Raw genomic sequence first — 15000 nt, 5'->3', positions numbered from 1 at the left:
CTGAAATAATAGCTTGTCAGTTGATGAATTTTTAACTTATTTATCATGTCACAGTCAGTCATTGTCACTCTTAAAAAGTCATTGTGCTCTAAATGTATTTCCCTTATTTCAATTTTTACGTCAATGCTCCTGGATTATATTTATTAAATATACATTCCATGTACATATCATGTATTATACATCATTATATACATTTATTTTTTAGAATTAGAAATACTTGTTTGCATCCATACATTGCATAACCATATACTATCCATTATCATATTCTACTGAATATAAATTAGGTAATATTTATTTATCATGTATATATTATATATATAAATTTTTTTCTCTCTCTCTTTTGTCATTTTTTTAGATATTGATAAAAAATTAATAGATAAAATAGAAATTAAAAGCTATGAAAATTTAGCATATATTTAAGTTTGCAGAATTAATAACAGCATTAGGAGAAATAATCAAATTAGTTATACATTTTTTCTTAGTCCAAATTAGATGATTCTATTCTCGATTTTTCATAAGTTATACTAAGGCCTAGAGGGACAAAATTGGATAAAATTTCAGTTTTTTTGAGTTTAAGATTAAATTAAAGTTGTATAATTCTTAAGCTTCTTTTTATATAAAATCCAGGGTATGCTGTTGCTGGGATGGTAGGCATGGAAACTATGTAATTTCCGAGAAATTCATTTTCATGTTTATATTTTATTATGAACTATGTACACCACCATGAACTGATTTGCTTGACCATAATTATATACTTTGTTTCTTGATACTGCTTGTAATAAGCACTCAAGTGTAAACAAGTCATTACTCATTATAATAATTTCCAATTTTGTTAAAAGGTGTACATGTATATACTATTAGAAATGTGAGAAGAAAGTCAGGATATTTATAAACACAGTATATATATATATATATATATATATATAATTATATATATATATATATATATAATATATATATATATATATATATATATATATATATATATATATATATATATATATATATATATGATATATGTGCATATATATGCATATATGTGCATATATATGCATATATATGCATATATATGCATATATATGATATATCTATATAATATATATATATATATATATATATATATATATATATATATATATATATATATATATATATATATATATATATACTGTGTTTATAAATATCCTGACTTTCTTCTCACATTTCTAATGTCCTGCATACATATGCATATGTATATGCATATATATGCAAATGTATGCATATGTATATATGTATATGTATATGTATCATCATCATTTAACGGTAGGTTCATGTCTGAGCCGCCGTGGTCACAGCATGATACTCAATTGCAGTTTTCACGTTGTGATGCTCTTGGAGTGAGTACGTGGTAGGGTCCCCAGTTCCTTTCCACGGAGAGTGCCGGTGTTACCTTTTTAGGTAACATTCTCTCTTATTTTATCCGGGCTTGGGACCAGCACTGACTTGAGCTGGCTTGGCCACCCAGTGGCTAGGCAGGCAATTGAGGTGAAGTTCCTTGCCCAAGGGAAACAACGCGGCGGTCGGTGACTCGAACCCTCGAAGTCAGATTGCCGTCGTGACAGTCTTGAGTCCGACGCTCTAACCATTCGACCACCGCGGCCTTGACGATCATGTGCTTTCATGATTTTTCTTGGCAATTTAGAGCGGTGGTTTGCCATTGCCTTCCGCCCGGTGTTTTTTTTTTTTTTTTTTTTTTTTTTTTTTTTTTTTTTTTTCCCCGAGTCACCATCTCTATTTACCTGGCACTGACTTGGGCTGACTTGGTCCCCCAGTGGCTAGGCAGGCAATCGAGGTGAAGTTCCTTGCCTAAGGGAAACAACGCGGCGGTGGTGACTCGAACCCTCGAACTCAGATGCCGCGTGACAGTCTTGAGTCCGACGCTCTAAACATTCGGCCACCGCGGCCCCATGTATTGTATATGTATAGTATATGTATACATGATATTATGTATATATATGTATATATATGTATTAATTAAATATGTATATATATGTATATATGTATATATATGTATATATATGTATATATATGTATATATATGTATATATATGTATATATATATATATATATATATATATATATATATATATATATATGTATATATATGTATATGTATGTATATATATGTATATATATGTATATGTATGTATATATATGTATATATATAGACAGAGTGAGAGTGGGAGAGAGACAGAGAATGAGAATCAGAGTGAGTGAGTATGTATTTATCTATGCATAAATATATACACAGTATAAATAATTCAAAACATATACCTTCTGTCAGAGTCACAATGCATCGCCAAAAGAGTGGATCAGGCTTCCCTTCGATGTCATCATTTAATGGACAGCCAAACAAGAGAATGAGGGTGCAAGAACCAGCAAAGTGAGTAATATCCAGAACTGACCCTTTTCTAGACTGTTAGTGTTCTGAGGTGTTGTGTCCAAAGTTGCTTGTCTCCTGGGTGCTTTGACGAGTCTCATGAGTAAAAAAATGGTAACCTGTTTCTCTTTTGTAGACAAGAGGTTGTGGACGACTTTATGGATGACGATGAGTGGGGAGAACTTGATGAGGAGGCTATGGACGAGTGCATGGTCTTAGCCACCCAGATGTGCTCACAAGCGCCACAGAATAACAATGACGTAACGAAACAAGATGTTGGGAGTAACTTCAGTTCTACTGTTGGCAATACAGCTCACGGTGAGAACAGCCGCGAGCAGTTTCCCGGGTCTTACAAGAACAATTTCAATGACAGTGGGTTCTCCAGTGTGAAAAGCAGCGCCCTTAACCATTCCCGAGTCTTACAGAACAGTACTAAGTTGGGACGAGGCGTTGCTGGGCATTCAAATAATGTGTCACGAAGTAATTCATACAGCACCAGGTTTAATGACTTTTCCATCCCAGAAACAACAGTGCAAAAAAGTGGTCCTTCTCTTTCAAAGACAGTGCACAGTGTGGGTAAAGTGTACAACTCTATACCCATTAAAGGGGCGAGTACAAGCAACTCTCATGGAAACACACATCCAACAACCTCGGGAACAGCTACTCTGAGTGACGGCGGCAATCAAGTTGAGCTCAAGAAAATACAGGATGAGAAGGCCAAACTTCAGGAAGATGTTTTGATGAAGCAAGGAGAGGTGGGTAAAGTTGCTAAATTAGATTTTTTTTTTTTTCTTCTTCTTCTTTCATGATATAATTCATGATGAGAAACACACGTCACCTCATTAGAGAACTTTAAGTATGTCGATACCAGAGAATTAGCTGACTAACTTGGTTACGTACAGCATGTGAGGAATATTTACATCCGTAACATACAAGGAGAGGAAGTGTAATCTCGTGTAGTATGGGTAATGTATATATATTTTTGAAATTTTCAGATTTCCTTGTTAAGGTTGGAATTGAAGAGGAAGGAAGCAGCTTTGGAGGCAGAGAGGCTTGATCGTTGCACTGCACTGGAAGCCGCAGAAAAGAGGGGCAGAGAGAAGGTAAGATGCGAATGGAAACTGCTGAAAATATTTGCCCATTACAGTTATTTCTGGTGGCCAAGATATATTTTCCAATGCTATTTCTTTGGTTCATAGGTGGCCAATGCCGCAGCAGAATCAGAGGCCAAGACGAAGGAGTCCTTAAGGTCTGTTGAGAGACTGCAGGGAGAATTGCATTTTAAGGTACTGGTTAGAAATTTATGTTAAGTAAACTGTACTTTTTTTTTCTTTGGTGAAACAATTTTCCAAGTATTTCAAATCTCCAGATTATATCAGAATAAAAAAAAAAAAAAAAAAGGAAGTCAGATAGAAGTGTCTAAAAAAGAAGAAAAAAAAGTGTAAGAACAGTATTCAAATAAAGGAAAAACACAAAAAACTAATGAATCTCTCAGAGCCAGTTGAATGTCCTTCCCTCCCTTCAGAACAGAGAAATTGAGGAACTGACTATCCGATGCAAGCGCCTTGAGCAGCAGTCCACACAGTTGGCTCCATCGCAAGTCACCTCGCCACTCAAGAGGGGGCGTCATGAGTCTGTGTCTCTCTCTACAGGGATGTCACCTGGGAAGTCTCGCAACAATTTTAAGTCACAGTGAGTTGTTTGCCGCAGTTAAGCGATATGTTAATTGCCTGTTATTTTGGTCATTTATTATTGATAAGACCTGTTGATGATAGGAGTGTATGTATACATTCGCTGTCCACTTTGGTAATTGCTTCATGGGTTTGGTTACTCATAGGTGACTCGTGAAATGGTTTTGCACGATTAGTACCAGATCTACTATTACTACTACTGTCACTGGCTCTGTCACCATCACTAGCTTCACCATTTTTTCTCTTACCCTGAAAGTATGATCTGTTGTCACTATCCATATCACTGTTAGTGTTACCAGGTACTATTATATCATTATCATTGTTGATGTCACTCTCATTATTAATATGATTACCCCTACCTTATCACCACCATAATTAGCAATAGAATTTAATGACTATCATCATCATCTCTTTTTCAGTGTCTTGTAACAACTGACACAATTAATAGTACTACCAGTATTAATTATTGTCAGCGTAATCACTTGTATCCATTACTATCAGTGTTACTGTTACTTTCACTTTTACTATTCACTGTTATTATTGTTATTGTAATTATTATTATTATTATTATTATTATTATTATTATTATTATTATTATTATTATTATATTTCTTATTTATTATTATTTTTTACAATTACATTTATTATTTATTATTGTTGTTATGATGATGATGATGATGATGATGATGATGATGGTGATGGTGATGGTGATGGTGATGGTGATGGTGATGATGATTATTGTTATTATTGTTACTACTACTACTACTACTACTACTCTGTTACTATTGCTATTACTATTAATAAAAATAATGATAATATTATTATATTATTATTATTATTATTATTATTATTATTATTATTATAATTATAATAATAATAATTATTATTATTATAATTATAATAATATATAATGATTATTATTATTATAATTAATAATAATAATAATAATAATAATAATAATAATTATTATTATTATTATTATTATCATCATCATCATCATCATCATCATCATCACCATTATTATTATTACTTTTACTATTACTATTACTTTCATCAACATGTCATCAATGTTATCATTTTAGTATTACTATTATTTTAATATTATTATCTTACTATTTCTTTGACTTCGTTTTACGTTTAGTTTAACCATTACCTTTATTAGTGGTAGTAGTACTGCCATTAATACAGTTCTTCGTACTGAAATGATCGCTATGATGATTTATTACTTTTGTCATTATTAAACTCATTATCCCCATAATTAATCGTATCCACTCAGAAGATTATAGAAAATACCATAAGCACCGAACATTTTAACACAGTCTCCCGTAAAAGATATTTTACGTTTTCTTTACCCGTAGCTTTTTCACCGCGAATGGAAATTATATTTGCATATTACGGCAATGTTTAGTCCGATTTTAACAAAATGCAGTTCTATCGAAAATAAGTAAAACCTTCATTCTAACCTACGATGAATATTTTTTTGCCCAATAACAATCGCGGATAATAATACTAACATAAAAGCTTCTGGTGACCGATCTCCTCAGTCTAAGATCGTATAGCCCCAGCGTCCGAAAATCTCACTGTGTTAAGTCCTTATCTCGGGGATCGCGCAGGGTCAGTGATCGCAATGTGAGCCTCTGTCGTGCTACGCCCAATGATATGATTCCGATATCGTAGCCCAGCTACTCTTGCCGTGGGCTGCAATTTTTGTAGCCTCTTTACTTCACAAGAGGCAAAGTTAACTAAGGGAGGGAGGGAAAGGTGGAAGGAGGTGGTTTTCGGCGTGTACGGAGGGGGATGGGTTGGATGGTCGGGAGGGGGGGGGGATGGAGTAGTTATTATAGCCAGTTGCTTAGCATCATTAGAGTCCTTGTTAAGAGTGCTGATAATGACCATGATAGTAATAATGATAATGATAATTTAATTCATGATTATCATCATCATCATTGAAAATTGTTATTTTTTTTATTAGTAGTAATAGTATTAGTATTACTATTACTATTATTGTTTTTGATTTTGTTATGGTTATTTTTTATTATGATAATAATAATAATATTGTTGTTGTTATTATTATTATTATTATTATTATTATTATTATAATTATTATTATTATTATTATTATATTATTATTATTATTATTATTATTATTGTTGTTATTAATATTATTTCTTTGTTGTTATTATTATTATTATTGTTGTTGTTGTTATTATTGTTATTATTTTTATCATCATCACCATCATCATCATTTTTGTCATCCTGTTTATTATGATTGTCAGTGTCATAAAAGAATTAAAATGCTTATTCTTATTTGTATTTATGGTCTAACTTTTTCCTTGTTATGAATTGAGAGTAATTAATAATGACGATCATAATGTTGCATGAAATGTGGAGGTGATCAAAATCATAGCAGAATTTATTATGATAATAAATATATTACAACTATAAGCGCTGCCTATTGTTGTTATCATCATTTTCGTTTGTTGTGATAATCATTGACATCATTTATATATCATGGTATACTGCCATAATGATGTATGATTATTATGTAATTATTAGAGTGCTATAGCTGAGATTATTATAAAAAATTTATCCTTCCTCACTAGCCTTGACTTTGGTGGAGGTCCAGTCAGTGTGCGTACCATAGAAGTCCAAACGGAGTCATCACAGCCGCAGGGGAAGAAGAAAAGGAGTCGTCTCTCTCTGGACATGACAAAGGGTGGGTCGTTATTGAAGTAGGTTGCATTGAGGATGCCTTGGGTTGTGAATATCGACCGTGGAAGGTGAGGCTTGTGAATTTGGTGCTTGGAGAGGTGAAGGATGGACGGAAGTTTTTCTGAGGGAAGTATGAAAAGATTTGCAGTTAAGATAAGAACTGAAAAAAGTGATTTTTGAATTTAAATTATGTAATGATATAAGGGTCTTTGTAATGATTATATATTACCAAATAACAAAACCATACCTCCTCTATAGGCAGGGTAACAGGTTGCAGACGCGCTTCGTACATGCTCTCCTCGCACGCAATGGCTGCTGTTACAAAGGATGAGGAAGTGAGGGCCGGTAGCTGGTCCCTTGCACCAAAGTGGGCTAGTCTTGTGTCACAGCTGATTGCTGAGGTAAGAGAAATGAGGAGTGGATAGTAAAGCTGCTGAGGAAAAACGTGTGTGTGTGTGTGTGTGTGTGTGTGTGTGTGTGTGTGTGTGTGTGTGTGTGTGTGTGTGTGTGTGTGTGTGTGTGTGTGTGTGTGTGTGTGTGTGTGTGTGTGTGTGTGTGTGTGAGTGTGAGTGAATGAGAGAGAGATATAGAAGGAGAAAGAGAAAGTCTTGATGTTCATTTGAATTTTTCCTAGCAAAACAAATATCGTAGTTATAGGATCATCTAAGTTTGCAGAATTCCAATCCTGATTTCTCTCATGCCGGTAGCATCAAGACAGCACCAGTGTGGAAAAGCACTTGGTGGTGTTGGCTATTCAAAGACTACAAGAAGTGCAAACCCTGCTTACCACAAGAGACCCAGATGCAACAAGGTATGTCATAGGGGGGGGAAAAAAGATAATAAAAATGACTCACTTCTTTATATTTTAAAGGTTATCTTACTAACATGATAGACCCAAATTTTATTTTATTTTTAGTGAGTCTGAAAATATGAAGAATGTCCATTGGAACGCTGTAATTTCTGTGAGAGATTTTGTGGCCAATATGACAATAAACTTGAATTTATGTCCTTCAGAGTGCCGCCAGCTCAAGGTACAGCCCCTGTGGAGTGGTATGAGGGGAGTGTGGTGCCTGCTCTGTCTGTGTTAGAGTCCCTTATTGCTCCGTATGGAACTGGCCATGAGCAGTCTGCCTTACAAGCTGCTTGTAGGCATTTGTCACCTTTGTGTATTAAGGTAATTAAAAAGATAGAGGTTTTAGAATGTTCTTTTTGTAATACAGATTGATTTGGTGTATTGTGTATGAAATAGTTTTGAGCAATTATTTTCTTCAGTGGTAATGTTTTTTGTAAAAAGTTGCCTTTGTGGGAAGCAAGGCTGTTTTTAGTATGGTGTGCTGTATGTATCATATGGAAGCAATTGGGTAAATTATATTTTGATTGGTATGTATATTCTAGACCATTGTTTCATGTTTGTCTGACTTTACAAACCAAATGTATTTTTTTCTCTTGTTTTGTGAAATCTTCTCTAGGGTCAGCCATGCTAAACAGAGGCTTTGACTGCCTTCGGTAATTAAAGTATTAATTGGAAGGAATTATATAATAAAAGACTTTCTCTTTAACTTTTAGATTTTGGGTTGAAAGCTTGAATGTATAGCAGGGTGGTTAATGCAAACTTCTAAATTTGTGGGGAGCTTATACAAGTGCTCTTGGGTTAGTCACTCAGAATAACATATTCCAGGTATGGAAATCCTGGTCTGTATGTGTGAGGTCTGCCAACATGGATTGGGCCATAGTGGGGTCCATGATCAGTCAGTTTAATTCTATGAATTGGGTTGATCTGGGGGAACAAGTGGAAGGTACTGAGGATATCCTGGGCTGAGTATTGTCATTTCATTGGTCCCAATTGATAGGGGGGCTGCCATAAATGTGGAAGCTTACTTAAGGAGTTTATTCATTCTCGTTCATAATTTTGTCATATTTAGGACTGGTCATACACCCAATATATGTGCAACAGAATAATGCCACTTTTTCCCCCCCTAGGAAATTGTGGTTAACAACAGAGTTCGGCTACATGTCCTTCAAACTCTAGAGAAAATAGCCAGTTTCACAATCAACAAACATTGAGGCAGTGATGTAAGTATAGAATAGATATTGTAACAGTTCTTTTAGTGAAAGAATAAAACAAGAACAATAGTATCATCCTTTGTTTTTTCACATTATATTTCTTTCCCCTTGCAGTTGTCAGCAGATGATAACCTCTCTCGGTGATTGCTGCGGCAAAGTTGATGATTGGGATGATGTCCTTGCGATGCTCAGGTGCCTCCGAGCCCTTGGATCTCAGGCGGCATTCACAAGCTTACTCTGCACCAAAGCAGGTATTATGTGACACATGCTGCCTAGCCTGCTGTATTAGCATCAGTACATGTATATTTCACTAGGCTTGGCATCAAAATGGTTTTAATGGTGTTATAAGTTCTTAGTAATAATCAAGGAACTTTTGAGAAGATCTTAGATTATACAGCATTACTGCCTGTGAAAAAAGGGTAGAGTCTGGTTCCCATCACTCACCAGATAGAACACGTAGGCCTAGCCAAAAAGGAGATAATTCCCAGCTAGAATTTGGTCATATTCTGGTGGAATCCTGACATTAACAGTTGGTCTGTGTTGCACTATTTTTTTTTTCTTCTTCTTTCTTTGCCTTTCTTTCTCTCTTCTTTTTTTTCTTTAATATTTTTTTCAATACCTATATATTTATGTTCATGCTGTTGGTTTGATGTTCCTTTGCTTATTAGCATTTCTACAGAATTAATATTTCTATTTATTATCCAAACCACTGTGCATCACTATCTCTATCTCCTTGGTATATGCGTAGCTTGTGGTATTTCCAGTTTCGTAGGGAAAAGGAAATTGAATGCAGCCTAAGGTAGGGAATGCTATTACTGGTTGACCAGTAACAAAGGTAGAAAAAGGTATGTGTGAGAATGAATGTCTTCAGAGCATGAGGCATGTATTTAATGTGTTTGTTTATATGCTCATCTTAAGTCCTTAAGTCCTTGACCTGTGTAATTGTTGCTGCAACCTTAGATAATTTGAAGCTGCACAATGCAGTGTTTACATTCTCCTCTATTGTGGTGTAAGCAGGTTCTTTTCTTTTTCTTTTCTGTTTATTCAGTCCTTTGTGGATTACTTTTGATTGCATCCATTCTGGTAAGTGTTCATCTTCATCTACATGCACCACCATGGTGTTAGAAGTTCAGTGGTGACAGATGGCAGCTAGATTTTTGCCAATCTTGGTGCTGAAACCTTGTCCTGCATCACCATATTAGGCTCTATTGCATCCCGAGCAAGGTGTAGAGTATAAGGTGCTGTTGGGGTTATTTATGTTTGGCTTCATATCTCATGTTGAGTTGCTTATCTTTTCACTGGAAAAAAAAAGGTGCATTTTTATTGTGTTGCCAAAATACTTGGTGACATAACACTGTGGTAGTATGACAAACTTTGACAAAGGTGCAGGGTTGGATTTTGTTCATGTTATTATGCTCACTAAATTCCAGATTTATTTTAACTGATGTAGTCAGAGTAATCAAATACATCACATACTGTGAAGATATTCCTTCTCATTCCTAACTTTTTTCTATCTTCTTACCGGTGTAAAAATAGTCATAAAAATGTAACAGGTAACACAGTTTATTCTAGCTTGTATTTCTTTATTTGTTTGTTTTTTGAATTCTGATGTCCATATCCTGCTGGAAATCATAAATTGGATATAAGGTCTTTAAAAAGAAATTGAGATGATCAGAATGGTGTATATTTTTGCTATTTTTTCATTCTTCATCTTTCCCTACAGAGTCGTGCCTTATAGACAAGGTATGCATGCTGATTAATAAGTACTCTGGTGATAGGACTGTCACAGTAAGCCACATGTTAGGCTGGTTGGCTGTATTAGTAACAGCTCCTCCGCCTTGGCTCCGATCCACTTGCTACTGCCCCTCCAAGCTGCTCACGTGCCTCCTCAAACAGTCTCACCTGATCCTTGATTTCACAAAGCCAGAGAAAAGTAAGTGGATATGATCTGTTAAATTTGAGAAATGTGTAATTTCTAGTTGTCTCTGTTATTCTTTTCTCTGCTGTTTGTCATAGGCATTTGTTTTAAGATTAAAGTTAGTACCAGGGCTCATAACCCTTTCCCGACGGGTAGTATTCATAGTGGCCTGGGCCTCGCTGCCGGGGCTTATATCGTCGCCCTAGCATGCACGACCACTCATGCCAAATACCAGCATCCCATGCCGTTTCTTCGTAATACTACGAAGATATGTTGTATTTTCAGTTTTCATTATTTTCTAAAGTCTTTACTTGCCAAACTTCCTGATAAATCGAGACTGAAGGGTATTTTTGTTGTTATATAGACTCCATAGTTGATCATTATTCAGTCTATCTTCTTCTTTTAACGGTAGGTTCATGTCTGAGCTGCCGTGGTCACAGCATGATACTTAATTGTAGTTTTTCATGTTGTGATGCTCTTGGAGTGAGTACGTGGTAGGGTCCCCAGTTCCTTTCCATGGAGAGTGCTGGTGGTACCTTTTAAGTATATAATCATTCTCTCTATTTATCCGGGTTTGGAACCAGCACTTGACTTGGGCTGGCTTGGCCACCCAGTGGCTAGGCAGGCAATCGAGGTGAAGTTCCTTGCCCAAGGGAACAACGCATGTGCGTACATGCCACCCGTCAGGAATGGGTTAATATTGTCAGGAGTCAGAGGATTTTTATAGTGAATGAATCAGTTAAGTTGCTTGCAGTATGATGGGTTGGAATAGAAAGTGCATGTCACTTTCATTGCTTCATAGTATCTAATTTTTTTATAGTTGTATGGAAATGACATGTAACATCACTCAAATCATGTCTTACTTGTAGGATATGAGAAAGCAAAAGTGTTCAACTTGCTGAAGACATTTGTCCGAGTGTTGCACTGCTGGTCGACTGCGGACCCTGACTGGTGGGTGAAAGTTGCTTCTGTGCCAGAATACACTGCCATCATGGGTACTATTGTCGCCAATGCAAGTGACCTACAGATTGACAGACAAACAGGTATTTACTCTAAATGAATGTCTAGTTTTCTGGAAGAAAGTTGGAGCATATCACATGATCATTATCTTGTACCTAATGGTGGTGGTTATATGTTTCCGTCACTGACTTTTGTGAACATAATTACTGTTGATTCTACTTGTATATTATGTTTAGTTTTTTTTTAATAACAAAGGGATAACAAGGGTTATATTTATGCATTTTTAAATTGATTTTCAGTTGATCTTCTGTGTGACTTGTATGAATTTGATGAAGCAGTTTTTGATGGTTGCTAAGGGTCGGAAAGAAAATTATCTCCACACAATTCTAGAAATCAAGGCAAGAGAAATTAGTTGCATTGAGAAAGCCAGTGAAGATCTTAAAGATGGTGGTAAAGTGAACAAACATAGACATAAATAATAATATGTAGTCAGTTAAAAGACATATAAAAGAAATGTGATAAAAATGCATATTTTCTCTATCATTTTTTCTTTCTTTTTCCTTTTAATTGCATCCTTATTTATTTCTTACTGGTAAAAAGCACATTACTGCATGGCTCATCACTGTACGTTGAGAATATGGAAGATATTTTCCGAACATTTACAGATTTCGATGAAATTTTATATTAGGGTTTGACTTGATTATTTTATGCAGTTATAGCAAGATATTTTCACAGTTAACAAACAAGAATTAAGCTTATAAATAATGAGCATTAGCATTTAAGTGGCACTTCCGTTTTATATTGTTTTGATCTTAGGCTAGACATAGTTATTACCAGTTGATATTTATGGTCACAAAGGCTTAGTTTTAATTTTGACTTGCTCTTTCTAAGTTTGGCTTCGAGGTTCTGAGAGTAAAAACATTAAAAAATCAGGTAATTAGTGAATCAAATGAACTTTGCAACATCAATTTATTGTTTGCAACAAAAGAGAATGCATCATTTTTACTATGCAATTTTTATATTAGTCATTTTTGCTTTATTTATTTATTTATGTACTTTTTTTCTTTCTTTCTTTTTAGGAAATTGCCCTATGGTAAACTGCATAGGAAGTCAATGTACAATAAGTTCCTGTAGAATTTTATGCAAAATTTGATATGCTTGGTTTAAATTCTAAGAACGTATCTATTACAGACGAATAAATGTTTGGTCTGCTTTCTTTCCTTTCATGAGACTTCAGAAAAACCTGTTATGTATTAATTTACATCAAAGAGAAATATTTTTTCACTTGTATATATATATATATGTATAATTTTAATAAAATGCTTCAAAAAAAGTCAAATACATCATAGATTCTCTTAACATCTTTTATCCTTATTCAACTTGATGGTTCCATGAGCACTAAATTACTCAAGGGTATTACCTATCTTGGCTGATTTTTGGAAATATTTTCTAGTATCTTATTTTGGTGTTATTATTAATAATAATAATAATAATAATAATAATAATAATAATAACAATAAAACAGTTTCCCTGCAAACTCAAGGAAAGGGGAAATCAGGAGAGGTCATAAGGTCTACTAATTGACTCCTTAGTGGCTGAGCACTTGTGGAGTCCTGTATGTGTAGTGACATTTCACAAAACAGTACTACAGTGAACACTACTGGTGACATGGGTTAAGTTTGTGAATCTGTATTACTTTCCCTGGTATATATTGTCATTAAAAAATGTGAAAAAAAGTGTAACGTCTAACTGGTGAATGTCAGTCTACTACTTCCACCCCATGTTATGACTTTACCTGGGGAGGCCAAGGAGACTGGGACAGGGCCCAATGTAGAGGATCGCCTGTACCTTGGTCCTCATCCCTCATCACAAGTAATTTTGCATGGTCTTTTCTTCTCCTCTTTTCCTTTTCCTTTTCTTCATCCAATGTTCTGTCCACTTATCCTAAGCATTAAACTCCTTTTGCCACAGTACTTTATCATAATGCTTCCTACTCCCTTATTTCCTTCCCCTTCTAACAACCTCTACCTTCTACTATACCCTATCAGCTCCCCCTCTCTACCCTTTTCACTACCACAACACCCTCAAGTACTGTTCAGCCTATAATTTTATCCTAATCATTAACTCATTCCTAACCCTTCCTGCTACTCTAATTACCAAAGTGCTATATGGCCCTAGATGTCTTATAGCACTCTTACCTGAGGGCTTTGCCCATAAGTCTCATGCTATCACTATATTTTGAATACGCCACTAATGACCATAGAAACAGAAAAATTTCAGTAAATAAATAAATCTGACTTTACCAATTTTTGATTTGTATTAATGATTCAAAACTCATATTTAGTAAACTATATTTTTCCTAATCCAGAAACTTTCTTTTTTATCTTTCTTACTTTTACTTTTTAATGAATAATATCTTTATTACAGATGTAAATCTGTCTGTCTGTCTGTCTGTCTGTCTGTCTGTCTGTCTGTCTGTCTGTCTGTCTGTCTGTCTGTCTGTCTGTCTGTCTTGTTTGTCTGTCTCTAGGATATTATACACTCCAAAGAAATGACACTTTATTAAAAGCAATGAACAATTAAATACATGAATATGAAATAAATATTGTACATGAAACGAGACAAAAATGACTTGACATGGCATGGTATTTACAATGATTTAACTGCACTAAATAAATAATTCACGTAACCCTTGCAGCAACCATTGGACTTGGTATTAACACTTCTTCAAAATGGCAACAAAATTTTTGTTATTATGTTAGTTTTAGTAAAAAACCCTCACAGACTGACATACTAAACCTACTTAAGTACAGATACAAAATACTCTCAGAGCTACTCTGCCACATATAATGCTTCATGTAGACTACAGCTGAGAAAATAAATATTTTTCTTCCATTCACATAAAAAGTACATGCACATTCAGTCTCAAGGGCAATAATTTTGTGTTCATATGAAAATAAAATTCAAAGCTTATTGTAATTCACTGCAATCATGGGGAAAAATATGACTAGATTTCATGACCAGAAAACTGCCATGTTCATGTCCAATATCTAAATTATAAGCTAAGGAATTACTGCCTGACATACTTGTCTCTAAATCCTTCCTGAACTCATGAATATCATTAGATATATTTCCCTCTGCTAGCTGTACATTGTCCACCTACTGCACTTCCTTTCCCTTCTACTTCTTTGTTAAACTATCAATGCCATGTATTAGAGTCACTTCCAGAGAATGGA

At 34.7% G+C, this 15000-nt stretch overlaps 1 protein-coding gene across 1 annotated transcript in view; it reads left to right on the top strand.

Moving 5' to 3' along the window:
* LOC119583458 overlaps positions 1-12976 on the top strand; it is a 13703-nt gene extending 727 nt beyond the window's left edge. Inside the window, exons 2-15 of the mRNA XM_037931947.1 lie at positions 2324-2422; positions 2556-3174; positions 3415-3522; positions 3619-3705; positions 3945-4111; positions 6714-6826; positions 7081-7223; positions 7530-7633; positions 7837-7996; positions 8803-8895; positions 9001-9137; positions 10610-10819; positions 11674-11847; positions 12064-12976. Of these exons, the coding sequence (XP_037787875.1) occupies positions 2331-2422; positions 2556-3174; positions 3415-3522; positions 3619-3705; positions 3945-4111; positions 6714-6826; positions 7081-7223; positions 7530-7633; positions 7837-7996; positions 8803-8886 (1677 nt within the window). The 5' untranslated portion in view covers positions 2324-2330 and the 3' untranslated portion in view covers positions 8887-8895; positions 9001-9137; positions 10610-10819; positions 11674-11847; positions 12064-12976. The remainder of the gene's footprint in view (positions 1-2323; positions 2423-2555; positions 3175-3414; positions 3523-3618; positions 3706-3944; positions 4112-6713; positions 6827-7080; positions 7224-7529; positions 7634-7836; positions 7997-8802; positions 8896-9000; positions 9138-10609; positions 10820-11673; positions 11848-12063) is intronic.
* The last annotated feature ends 2024 nt before the right edge of the window (positions 12977-15000 follow it).

The sequence above is a fragment of the Penaeus monodon genome, chromosome 17, assembly GCF_015228065.2.
Source record: "Penaeus monodon isolate SGIC_2016 chromosome 17, NSTDA_Pmon_1, whole genome shotgun sequence".
Taxonomy (NCBI): domain Eukaryota; kingdom Metazoa; phylum Arthropoda; class Malacostraca; order Decapoda; family Penaeidae; genus Penaeus; species Penaeus monodon.
Note: the sequence above shows the minus strand (reverse complement) of the source record. Positions and strands in the feature narration are given on the sequence as shown.